Source organism: Daucus carota, chromosome 3 (genome assembly GCF_001625215.2).
Source record: "Daucus carota subsp. sativus chromosome 3, DH1 v3.0, whole genome shotgun sequence".
Lineage (NCBI taxonomy): Eukaryota > Viridiplantae > Streptophyta > Magnoliopsida > Apiales > Apiaceae > Daucus > Daucus carota.
Window position 1 is genome coordinate 53,003,872 of NC_030383.2, and position 13,521 is coordinate 53,017,392.

A 13,521-nucleotide genomic window follows, 5' to 3' on the forward strand; every position below is an offset into this window, starting at 1 on the left:
AAAAGAAAGAACGCAAATATGTGATACTTTACTTTAGGGTTTTCATATTTTAAGTATAAATGTATAAACATTTAAATATAATATATATATATATATATATATATATATATATATATATATATATATATATATATATATATATATATATATATATATATATATGCGGGTGGATTTTGTGTTACCCGAACCCGACCCGAAAATGACCCGATTTTTTCGGGTCAATTTAGGGTCAACCCGAAATCGACCCGAACCCAAAATACCTTGACCCTAATTCGTATTTTGCGGATCGAATTTGTGTCAGGTTATCGGGTTGTGTCTGAAATTGCCAGCCCTACATAAGATCAATCTAATTTAATGCCCCCTAGAATTCACCACACAAAATAAACCTGCACCCTCCCACACAAGATTCCATAGAATCGCTCCATTTTTAATTTGAATTTTCCCGTCAATCGATGAACTTTTTTTGAAATCTAACTTCACTGTATTTTTCTTCATCTCCTAATGATCGATTTCCATACCATATGCGCTATATTTCGATTTGATTCAGAAATTTTTTATTTCAATTTGTAGTTTTTAGTTTAAGAAGGGTTTGTTGTGGAGTAGTATCCTATATGCCATACACAATTCCTTTTCTAATTCAAGTAAAAACAAACATTCACCTAAAAAGATAAAATAATTAACACTAGAAATTTAACTAGCTAGCATAAATTCAATTAAATTCAGTCACAAGATTAACAAAACTAGGCCTTTCACTTCATCTTTTCCTGTAAACCAGTTTCTTGTGGTATATCAATTCTTGTGGTCTAATTGATAATCTAAGGATATCAGGTATTCCGAAGAACTTTCTGAATCTCAAATGACTCTTATATAACCCCCGGATCTCTATGTAGAATTTAAATTCACAAATAACATTAGGCATCACCTTAATCGACTACCTAAGGTGGTTAGGTACATTGTTGTCATAATCATAAACTTATACATAATCGAATGAATTTATTAAAGGCCTATTTAGAAAATTAGTTCAACATTACACAAAAAAGTATTCAACACAAGTACGAAGACATCAAATCGATGTTACAATCAAAAAAAATAAAGAAGAGAATGAAAAGCTCTAGAATTGATGTTCTAATTCATTCCTTCGTGTTCTTCACTTGCGTGTAAGTCCTCTACTTTCTCTTCTCCGCATGCCTATAACATCTATGTGTCTATAACTTCTCTATAACATGTCTGTTTGATATATCCGAGTCCCAATACAAATAAAGAACAACTAACTATCTCTAGTTTATATTTTATTGATATATATAATAATACAAAGTAGTTTCCCAAATAGAGTAAGCGTCTGATGTAGAAAATTCAAACTGCTCCTAGTCATTTTTAGGCTGATTAGAACTCCAATAAATCCTGAGATCATAATTTTATCAACCGTATCCTCGCCAGCTTTCCAATGACTATTTATGGGCCCAAATCGGCCGGACTTGTAGATTTCCTGTAATTATCAAAAAAAATAAACACAACTATTTTGAAAATCTGAACTTTGCTAGAAATCACTTCAAATAATGCAAATTTTACTCCAAATTCTATTACAAAATTTTCTTATTTCTTACATTAAAAACATAAATTAAATAAACAATTTCATGCAAAAATAACTAATAACGTGAGGATAAATATAATCATAAAGATCACACATCAAATATCCCCAGACTTAAAACTTTTGCACGTCCCTGGGAAACAAAGAATCTTATAAAAACCATATCTAAACTTATTAACACACACCTTTCATAAGCCACACTTTTGCATTATGAATATACAACAAGTCTTCAAACACCTGGACAACCGTAGTTGGACGAGTTTTGTCTCGTGAGGGCATATACTGAATGTAACCACAAAATTTATCATTATGATGAGGGCATATAATGAATGTAAACACCAAATTTATCTAACTCATGTAAGAAGAAGTAAGTCTGAAATACCAAGGATTCAGTGGATGTTATTTTAACTCCACGCGGACATGCTCACTTATGCTATCTTAACTTAGGCATCAAGGTAAAATGTGATATCTTGATATACAAGGTTCAAGTATCCATAAAATTAACCATATTAATATGCTTAAGTAATCTAAATATCATGTCAATTGTAAATAGTACTCTAGCATATAGTGAAAGGGGATTTCCTAAATCATGAATAAATGAAGTGTCTACAACCCTAGCCTTGTAGGCATATCCAGGATCTCGATCAGCTGTAGTGCATTCTAAGACTGGTATTTCTCCCATTTGTATTAGTTTCTACAGCTGTTGTAGCAGGCCTCTTCTCCTGCCTTTGATTGTTAGTATTGCTTTAGAGCAGCTGTAGAACCTAATATAAATCGGAGAAAAACTAGCCCGAAAATCCAGAGGAGAATAACTGTTAAAGCTGATCGAGAGCCTGGGGTAGATTAGGATAATTCTATGCCTACAAGGCCACGGAACACGGTTTTTGATAAGGACCTAAAACATGAACATAGAGCCATTCCTAACACTTCACTACTTCATAATTTAGGAAATTACCTCTCATGTACGCTAGAAGGAGAGGAGTGAGGCATACCGCTGTTATTATTCTTGATGTCCATCACTCATATTTTTTATGCAGAAACATAATTATTGTTCTTCTGACATGGCTACTTTATCAATTAAAGACAATTCTATACTTTGGTTAGATTTATATATTTGTGACCTGGACATAGGCACCATACTACAATTAATTCCGCCTATGTAACAATTACAACAAAAAAGAAAGATAAAAGAAAGTGGCCTCTAGGAGATACTACACAGATAAAAATAAAAACAAAAGACATTACCTAAAATCATGTGGCCATTAGTCCATCTCTTTGGAGTATTTTCTTCATTGTTTGCTGAAATGAGATCATATATATTTAGTCTATCTAGCTACAACAATTGTGATTTAAATAGAACATTTTTTATCCAAAATATATCATAATTATCTAAAAAAATAAATGTATGGATTTTGATATTAAATGTATATATTTTTTTACAACTTATGCTTTTCAACAACTAAGATCCCTCTTACAAAATTATCACAAGCTTTATAAATAATAATACATTTCAATCAGAATTACAACAAAAAAAATACAAACAAACACAAAATAAGAAAGCATTGCAATTAAAATTTTATTATAACATCAAACAGTGAAAAGTTTATGGTGCAAAAATTCATAAACAAATTACATATATACCACGATACATAAATGTTGTGATTTGTTGAATTTTTATTTAGATTTTCTCGATGTATGTTGTGACTTGACTTGTTGAGTTGGGATAAGATTTGGCAATTGGGACTAGGGCTGAGCATTCAGTCGGTTCGGTTCAAAACCGAACCGAACCGAAAAAACCGAAAACCGAATAATGCTTTTTTTTGAAACCGAACCGAACCGAATTAGTATTTGAAACCGAACCGAACCAACCGAATTATTTCGGTTCGGTTTCGGTTCGGTTTGAAAAAAACCGAAAATTTTCTTTTCTTCCATAAAATCGAATTCTGAAAGGAATCCAGATGGGCCAAGTCATTATTTGGGCTGGATGCAACTGTGCGCCATTTAGACGCAACTTGCTAACCTACGCCACTCTTCTCCACTACACTTCTTCTCATCTCTCCTCTCGATTTCACTACTCCCGAGACTCTTTCTCATGGATGGAGGTACTTTATTTCCTATCACTCGCTCATTTATCTCGTTATTATGATTGATTTTTATGTACTACTCAAGAATTATCGAACGAAATATAAACCTGGAATCCAAGATGAAGACTAGAGTTGCTGGAGATGAAGATTAATTAGAAGAGATGAAGATTAGAAGACGATGAAGATTAGAAGATGAGTTTGATTATCGGAAAGCCCAGTGAGAGCCGAGAGGACTGAGAGTGTCGAGCGGCGCTGGTTTTAAAAAATATTAGATTCAGGGTTATCTCATATATGTATATATGTAATATCTATTTATTTTATATTTAATAAATATTTCGGTTATTTCGGTTTAAACCGAAATATTTTATCAAAAACCGAACCGAACCGAACATCTTTTCGGTTCAAACCGAAAAACCGAATTAACCGAAATTTTCAGAAAAATGAAACCGAACCGAACCGAAATTATACGGTTCGGTTCAGTTTTTCGGTTTCGGTTCGGTTTTGCTCACCCCTAATTGGGACAACACAACCACCCCTCCTTGCCTGCTCTGCTCTTCATGTTTTAGAGAAATGAATTGAAGAAAGGATGATAATAAGAATAATGATATATATTTGAAAATATTCAAACCAAGACATGAAAGCTACTAGAGGTAGGATAAAATATTGATGTTGTGGTGATGGATGATAAGAGTTTCTTGATAGCGTTTTATATCATTTCTCAAAAGTTTGTAAGTGTTTATATATATATATATATATATATATATATATATATATATATATATATATATATATATATATATATATATTACTTTGGTGCATCTAGTTTAGTTATTTTACATAACAATCAATAAAGTCTTTGAATGTATGATACTTTTATTTTCATTTATTTTTACATAAAATTAATAAATACCTAACCATTCAAACATAAAGAATCATATAAAAAATAAATTATATAATTGTTTTCTTTTCTTTTGATATAGAATGCAACATCCTTATCTAATTTTTAGCTATTTCTTGATGGATGAGAATATTCATATATAGTTTAAACAACTGTAACTCATGTCTTTGTAAAAGGAGAATTTTAAGTAATTAAAATAAAATGGGAGCTGAGAAGAGCATAGGCTTACCTCAAGTGAATCATTAGTCAACCCTAATTATAATGCATCAAGTGCCTTTAAAGTGATGAATGAAAAGAATTGGCTACTAGCTTGTGGTATGAGTGGGTAATTTTATTACAAAAGCTGTTGGTTAAAACTGGACCGAGCATAAAGTAGAGCTAATAGTACTGTCTGTTAAAAATATAACTGGTCCGTTAAAACTTAACCCTGACGAAAAGCAGAGCCACTGGTGTCAGTTTTTTTATGTTCAATTCAATAGACTCTTTAAAACGTAGACATAAACATGTATGACATATTTGAGAGCTATAAGCAATAGTTATATATGTAGGCCACCAACACAACACGTTTAGCCAAAATGAATTAGTACATCGGTTAAAGTTACAACCGACCATATTAAGTAGTATAAGACATGGTTCTTTGTAAAATCAATGCTTAAAATGCAATGCTAAAACTCCAATTTGTACTAGTGTGTTTTAACAAACTAATTTATGAGGATATACATGTGAAGGAAAATTAGAATCAAAAAATTATGAATGAGAAAGATTGTGTGATATAACATATGGAAATGGCTATTTAGGATCATCTTCACAGAGCTGAGTGGATTTAGAAATAAACTCAAGAGGACAAGCCTTCTTAACGAGATTATAAAGAAAGATGGGCTTCCAGATCAAAATGATCATGAATTTGAAAGTAGTCAATCAAAGAAAGCGGGGTACAAGATAAGTTACAATCATGAAAGGCATGTGTAACAAGTTTAAAAAAAATTGGGTAAACAACAAGAAGAGAGCTCAAAGAGGTGCAAAACACACTATATCCTTATGTTGTTCAAACTCACAAGAAGAGGAAGACTAGTCTTCGAGAAAAAGTGGAATCCAATATCATTAAACCACAAATTTCGGTAATGAATTCATACTCCAAGCCTCAAGTATCTAGCAATCCAAAAGAGATACCATGAACGTTACAATATAGTCTTACAAACCATTTCGATCTAAGTCGCATATATAAGTTAGCTAGAAAGGTCCAGGCATAATTTAAATAGAAGTATATAGTCTAGACGAAGATAATTAAAAACTAAATAAAGAAGATAAATGGAGTCATCAGTGAATACCTTTCTTCAAAATTTAAGAATATAACACTGCTGCTTAATTATTCTTTTCTTCATTCTCAGATGCACCCTTTCTAGTCAGACTTTATTGCTGGGGTTCAACCGCGTCCAAAGCAGTGCAGCTCATGCTTCTTTTACTGCTATGATGTTTCTTTTATGGTCTTGCAAAAAATATCTGAAATGAGACATGCAACGAAGGCTAATATCTAAAAAAATCTAAAAGAAATGCCGTTGCAAGGATACATATATAGCACACATCACATATATATCGACATACATATATTAATAAACGAAAATAAAAGACCATGACTATTAGTTCATGTATGACTATGTTGAGTCTACCAAAGCCATTACCCATACTTTCCCTTTTTGGCAGCTTTCTACCATCTCACTAAAACATATATAACTCTAAATTGGTACAAGGAATCAATTTATTCTTTTTCCTAAGATCACAGGATATACAAGTCTAAAAAATGTCCAAAATTCACCGTATACTATCAAATATTCAATTTATTGCATACTTTTAAAGAAAGAAAATGATTTTATTACCTTGTTAGGGTCCTTGTGCGAGAAGAAGGCTCCTCTCTATTTGACGATAGAAGATACCAGAATTCCATAGCCCAGTGTCTCAGTACCTGGTCAAGTAGACACCTTCAATAGAATACTTACCAATAGAAAGTAATAGTTTTTTCCTCTGTAAATAAGCTGATTATCTTAAATGCTTCTTAATTTGTCCTATCAACTCGAATGTATATAGGAAGGACATATTAACTCTTACCAAGATCTACTAGAACATCCATGATCATTGGATTAATCCATTTTTGAAGTAATGGAGAAACCATTTTTAAAAGTAACACATGTAATTGGGAAAAATGTTGGCAATAACATAACAACTAAACACAATTATTTAACTTAATCAATGATTTATGTCATAAAATTTTAACTTGTTACTAATAAATGGCTTGGTTACAAGGCCCATAGTACGCGACTTCATCATGCCACTTACCATGATTCCAAGGGTTAATGAATTTCATCCCAATATCCAGCTTATTCATGTTCTGTTAATCGTTTTTTTTAATGACCAGAACTCAGGTGTAATTCTGAAGTTAATTTTCAAGTTGAAGAACAAACTCAACATCTATTTGTATGGAGGTCACTAACATTACCGATTATGATGCAATTGCAAAGGCAAAATTGCCAAAGTTGGTGTATGACTACTATGCATCGGGCGCAGAGGACGAGTGGACTCTGCAAGAGAGAATAGAAATGCTTTTGTAAGATTTCAGTAATATTTTTTGTTTGATTTTCGGGACCCAGGAATTGCCTTGAATAAATTGTGAGATTATACTTAGTTTCCCATTAACCTAACAGATAAAATATACAATTAATTTAAAGTTTATTAAATTACGCGTATCTCAAAATATTCTGTAATTTAATTTGTGAGAATTGCAGCCTAGCTAGTGCTCTATAACACTTGTCCTCCTCTTTTCGTAAGTAGCGGCTGATGCACCAAATTACGACAACTGAAAATTCTGCTTGAGAAAGGCAAGATAGGACATATATAGACTTCGTATAGGTATTTTACCTCATAAAAAGCGACATAACTAGGTCGAGGCTAGGCTGATGAATTGTGCAAACAAAAGTTCTTCAGTGTCCACTGTGTTTCTTACAGTGTCCTCATGGCAACCACTGCTGCTATTGCATCAAGGCCAGAAGTTGGTTCGCCCATGAAGATGATTAATGATGGATTAGCAACAAGCTCAGCCACAATAGTAAACTTCCCTGTTCGGTAGACAAACCACTGGCTCCTGGAAGTCCTGTGATACCATCCTTAAGGTCATCCAGTTCTACCAGGTACTTTAAAAGACTTGGGAAACGAAGCAAACCTGCTGGTCAGGATGTTTCTCAGATTTGATATGGTCAGAAGGTACTTCAGCTGTGTCCCGGAGGCGATATCTCTCTAATGTCCATACCATCACTACCAGTATAGGTGTCCCGGAGCAGGTATCTAATGTCCATACCATGACTACCAGCATAGAGAAGTTCAAGAATTCCAACCTATTCATAAACATAGAAATGCAATGCGGCTAAGGGCACTTTTCACAATAAAATACAAAAGATGCACTACGGAAACTGTACACTTAGATGATTGGAGCTTTAATTAAAAGCGGTAAAAAAACATAATTAACTTACCATATCACGCCTTCTTCCACTTATGATTGCAGTTGGAAAATGTTTTCCAGCATTCTTAGCAGCAGAATGCATCTGTCAAGAAAATGGTTGTTAACATAATCCACATACAGCAGACAATATCAATACTGTGCAAAGTATATGCACATAAAATTGTAAGGCCAGTTACATCACCAGACATGAAAGCACGATCAGGGTCATGATCTACTATTGGAGAAAAGGGCTGACTGAATTTGAGCTGGAACTGGAAAAAAAGTCAGAATAGTAAATAAACAAACAAAGAAGTCGAAAGACAATGTACAATAAATTTTTTAACATCGGTTCTTGACCAATGTCTATTGATTTATTTCTTATAGTGCACGAGTGACAAGCACTCTTGCTATCATCTGAAGAAACCTCAGCGAAGGGATCCTTAGGTGTCTTCTTACGAGGAGGCGAGGAAGACTTCATAGCTTCAAGCCACCACTACAACGAACACTGCAGTCATACAAACATAACTTGCAAATTTGATATCTACCAAACAAACTCACGTCAACAAAATTCCCAATTTAAAACTTTAGACAAAATCAACCAAAGCGCTTATTTTAAAATTTGACTTCAACAAAATTACAATATAAGACCCCTACTTAAAATTATATACTAAATATGGATTTAAAATTTATCACTAATTAATATATAAACCCTAATAATAATTAAAAGTTATAGACATAAGTCAGAGCATCATGTCAGTGAAAATGTCATGCAAATGCACGAGGCCCGCCCTCATGATACTTACACCCTTTTCATTATAATTCAAAGAACCTTACATTCTTCCCATAGCACAGCTAATGCCCCACCAGCCATTTCCTAACAAGACCTTCACAAAGGCCAGTGTAACTTTATCAGGGTGAAATGAGTGTGTCTAATTAAATTTTATCACCTATTGAGTCTAGACTTGCAAAATTTTATCACCTATTTAGGAAATCATCTCTCATGTATGCTAGAGCCCGAGCGCTGAGGCATATTGCTGTTATTTTTCTTCATGTCCATCTCTCATATTTTTTATGTGGAAATTAACATAATTATTGTTCTTCTAACATGGCTACTTTATCAACTAAGGCCAATTCCGTAGTATGGTTAAAGTTGTATCCTTTTGAGTTGGACATAAGCCCAACACCATAATTAAATCCACCTATGTAACAATTAAAACAAAAATGGAAGATAATAGAAAGTGGCTAAAAAGAGATACCACACAAATGAAAATAAAAACAAAAAACATTACCTAAAAGCATCTCGCCATCAGTCCATGTTTTTGAAGCACTTTCTTCATTGTTTGCTGAAATCATCAGCTCATATATATTAGTTTATCTACAAGAATTGTGGTTTAAATTGAAAATTTCTTACGCAAAATTTAGCATAATTATTTAAATAACATATATATGAATTTTGATATTGAATAACTTAGGTATATATTTTTTACAATTTATGCTTACTCAACAACTAAGGTCCCTCTTACAAAATTATCACAAGCTTTATAAATAATAATACATTTCAATCAGAATTAGGGCAAAAAAAATACATACAAACACAAAATGAGAAAGACTTGTAATTAAATCTTTATTACAATCTCAAACACAAAAGAATTTATGGTTCAAAATTCATAAAAAATTTACATACCATGATGCATATATGTTGTGATTGAATTTTTGATCAGATCTTGCAGATATATGATGTGACTTGACTTGTTGAGTTTGGGATCAGATCTCGCCATTCTGGAACACAACCACCCCTGGGGTCGATGTTTTGTAGAAATGAAACTGAAGAATGGATGATAATAAGATTAATGATATATATTTGAAGATATGAAAGTAACAGGTAGTAGGATAAAATTTTGATGTTGTGGTGATAAGGATGATGAGAGTTTATTGGTAATGTTCTATCTGATCTCTAGGAAGCTTCTCTATGAGCATCCAAAAGATCCAATAATATAATAACTTGGTAACTTTTTAACAGTTAAAAGAGAATACCACAGTAAAAAGAGGCGTCTTAGAAACTTAGAGTACTGAATATATTCTTATACTATGTATTTTTCTCACATGTTTGTTCTTAATTTATAATATCATTATGTTTTATGTTTTAAAATATGTTGTAAGTTTTTTAAATACACAACTATTTTTCTATATTTTATAAATATAACTTTTTAAAATAATGTAGTTAAAATTATTTAAAATACTGAACACAAGTTTTTCAAATTTAAAAATAAAATAAATGATTACCACTTTGGCATAAAAAATTGAAGAATAAGAAAACATAAAAAATAACAAATACAATGTCATGTATTTCTAATACTGTATTTTTCTTACATTTTATGTATTTTATTTTCTTATTTTATTTTATATAAATATTTTTTAGTTTTTAGCATGTTAAGTATTTCTTATGTTAATATTTTCAATATAATTTTTGATTTATTTTTATTATAAGTAGTATAATGCACACCCAAAAACTAAAAATATGTATCATAAAAAATATGATATACAAAAGAATAAAAAAATATTAATGATATCAACTATAAAACCAAGATAAAAAAAACCACCTTATATTCTATGGCCCAGATTGAAAGTACTATGTTACTAGAATAAAGGAGTTATTTTATAACTTTTCCTTATATATACATATACATATATATATATATGTATATGTATGTATATATACATATATATATACACACACATATGTGTGTGTGTGTATATATATAATTACGTTGGTACATCTATATTCAAATATATAAAATTAAAACTTGTTTTTAATTATTCATTTATCTATAAGGTATGACATTTGTTTGGTGAGAAAATTCATGGATAAATTAATAGGTGTATTACATTACTTATGTTGGGTGATAAATTTTATAAATAGCTTTAAGACATGAATGGTATAAATGATGATGTGATAGGTGGTTAACGTTTTATTCATTTATTAATAACATCAAGTTTTGATATAAATATAAAGAACTCTCCAAAAAATTCATAATCACTCATCAACTAAATAAATGATTAATTTGAGATTTAAAGTGAACAAAATATCATGCGTAGTTAACACCTACATAATACTTCACATCCAAGAACCACAATAAGCTACACTATAATTTATTTATTTTTGCATTTAGTTAGCAAGTGGTAAGAATTAAATTTTAAGACTAAACCATGATTATAACATAACAAATCATCATTTATAATAGCGGAAATAAAAAACCCATGAATCATAAAGTATAACCGGGAAATAAAGAATTTTTGGACGTGGGCAAGGTAAAAGGAGAATTTAAAATAATTAAATAAAATAGAGAGTACTACATGTTATGGTATATTTTATATTGTATATTCTATAGATTATTGAAAATAAATTTCATTTATTTATATGTATACCCTTACCTTAAGTAAATCATTAGTCAATCCTATAATAATAATGCTTGAAATGCCTTTCAAGTGGTGAGTGAGAAGAAGTGGCTACTAGCTTGTGGTATGGGTGGACAAATTTTATTACAAAAGGTGTTGGTTAAAATTAGACCCCGGCATAAGGCACGGCCAATAGCGTCACTTAAAAATTAACAGCGACACAAAATAGTTCAATATGGCCGGTTAAAACTTAACCGTGACAAAAAGTAGAGACGCTACTGTCGGTTATTTATGTTCGATGCAATAGACACTTTAAAGTGTCGACATAAACATGTCTGACGTATTTGAGAGCTATAAGCGTTGGTTAAGTTGACAACCCGCGAAAATGATTTAATACGCCGGTTAAACTTACAACCGGCGCTATTAAGTTGTATAAGTCGAGACGGTTCTTTGTAAAATCAATGCTCATAGTGTGACAAAGTCCTTTGTACTAGTGTGTTTTAACAAACTAATTGACAAGGATATGTGAAGAAGAATTAGACCTACAAATCATGAGAAAGAAAGATCGTGTGATATAATATATGAAAATGGCTATTTAGGAACATGTTCACTAACAAAAAGCTAAATGGATTAAGAAATAAACCCAAGAACGACGAGCCTTCTTAACAAGTTTATAAATAAAGATTGGGTTCTTGATCAAAACGATCATGAAATTTAAATTAGTCAATCAATGAAACTGGTGTACAAGTTTAAATTAGTCAATCAAAGAAACTGGTGTACAAGATAAGTTACAATCATGTAAGGCATGTGTAACAAGTTTAAAAAAATTTAATGCAAATACCGTAACTTATTTACCACAAACAACTAAAGAGTTTAGACAAGACCTTCTGACCCTTGAAGTTTGGGATATGTACCGATCAGCCCTTGATGTTTTAGATCGGCCGATTTAACCCTCCTATTATCCATTATGTACCGAGTAACCCTCATACCGGTATAAATGGTTATGAATTGTCGGGTTTACCCCTCCGATATCTACTAGTTTATCACTTTATACCTGTAAGAGGGTTAATCGGTATATAACGAATACTTGGACGGTTAAAGTGGACGGATTAAAGCATCGAGGTTGTATCAGTACACACAGGGCCGTTCCATACCTTTTGAGGGCCCTGTGGCGAAAGAAGAAAATGGGCCCTAAATTTGTTTACCTCACTAAATTTGATAAAATATGACCTTGTAGCAATGCAAACTCAAATTTTAGTCAACTTCCGTAAGAAAATAACTATAAAACAATAAAGTGTACTAGATGTAAAAAAATAAGATTAATCAAATGTTTGATGACATTTATCCGTTAGTGCATGATTGATAGTACCATTAGTTTAGTTACGGACGTAGTCACTTAGAATAGAATAGGCTTATATATATTAATAACAATACATAAATTATACAAATTTTGGGCCTCTAAACTTTTTGGGCCCTCGGCGGTCGCCCTGGTTGCCCTCCCTCTGGGCCGGGCCTGAGTACACATCCCTAAAATTTAAGGGTTCCAACACTACGCCATAGATGGACAAATAAGACACTTTTCTAATGTAATGCCAATTTTGTGTTACAGTAGGCATACTTTTTGGACCTACCGTAACATTAATCAATTCAATGTTACATTACATCCCTATCATTAGAGCGTTTGTGTTACACTGGTATGCTAGTGTTATGTTAGATCATTTATTTTCTAACACTTCCCATTACTATTATGCTTATATTTTAATTCATAATTATTTTCAATGGGCCCCACAACTGTACACGTCGGCTGATGTGGGACCCACAGCTGTACACATCAGCAAAGAATGTTACATTTGCCTTCCTTTTACAGTGCTACTGTTATTTTAAGGGCTGGGCCAAAAAATTAAGTGGGCCCCACACTTGTGGATTAAAAATATTTGAATACTTATTTTCATTGGGCCCACCACCGCTGACGTGGCAGTGGTGTGTCCCACAATTGCTGACGTGGCGTTGGTGGGTCCCACACCTGGGCTCCACTACTGCTAACGTGGAAGTGGTGGGTCCCACAACT

General features: G+C 32.2%; 1 protein-coding gene across 11 annotated transcripts; it reads right to left on the reverse strand.

Annotated features, from left to right (window-relative positions):
- Positions 1–980: 980 nt before the first annotated feature.
- LOC108212679 (probable trehalose-phosphate phosphatase F) lies at positions 981–10,004 on the reverse strand. Of its 11 annotated transcripts, none has more exons than XR_010290052.1 (12): positions 9,742–10,004; positions 9,347–9,400; positions 8,260–8,562; positions 8,089–8,160; positions 7,782–7,953; positions 7,481–7,712; positions 7,062–7,143; positions 6,445–6,530; positions 5,899–6,056; positions 2,834–2,887; positions 1,774–1,870; positions 981–1,486 (listed from the first exon to the last, which is right to left on the reverse strand). XR_010290052.1 is itself a non-coding variant. In XM_064089368.1 (12 exons), exons 4-6 carry the CDS (start codon positions 8,284–8,286, stop codon positions 7,828–7,830), a joined length of 225 nt encoding a protein of 74 aa, XP_063945438.1. In that variant the 5' UTR covers positions 8,287–8,329; positions 8,514–8,562; positions 9,347–9,400; positions 9,742–10,004; the 3' UTR covers positions 981–1,486; positions 1,774–1,870; positions 2,834–2,887; positions 5,899–6,070; positions 6,445–6,530; positions 7,481–7,712; positions 7,782–7,827. The 11 variants fall into 11 exon arrangements, 7 of the variants coding, with proteins under 7 accessions (XP_063945438.1, XP_063945436.1, XP_063945441.1 ...); XR_010290049.1 differs by having other exon boundaries at positions 5,899–6,070; XR_010290050.1 differs by having other exon boundaries at positions 5,899–6,070; positions 7,057–7,143.
- Positions 10,005–13,521: the final 3,517 nt, after the last annotated feature.

Bases quoted from the DNA above. Each gene is read 5' to 3' on its own strand.
- LOC108212679 (XM_064089371.1), bottom strand. From the start codon at position 8,286: ATGACCCTGATCGTGCTTTCATGTCTG. The intron at 8,161-8,259 runs GTGATGTAACTG...TTTTCTTGACAG, and splicing joins TGATCGTGCTTTCATGTCTG to ATGCATTCTGCTGCTAAGAA. The intron at 7,954-8,088 runs GTAAGTTAATTA...GTTTATGAATAG, and splicing joins GTGGAAGAAGGCGTGATATG to GTTGGAATTCTTGAACTTCT.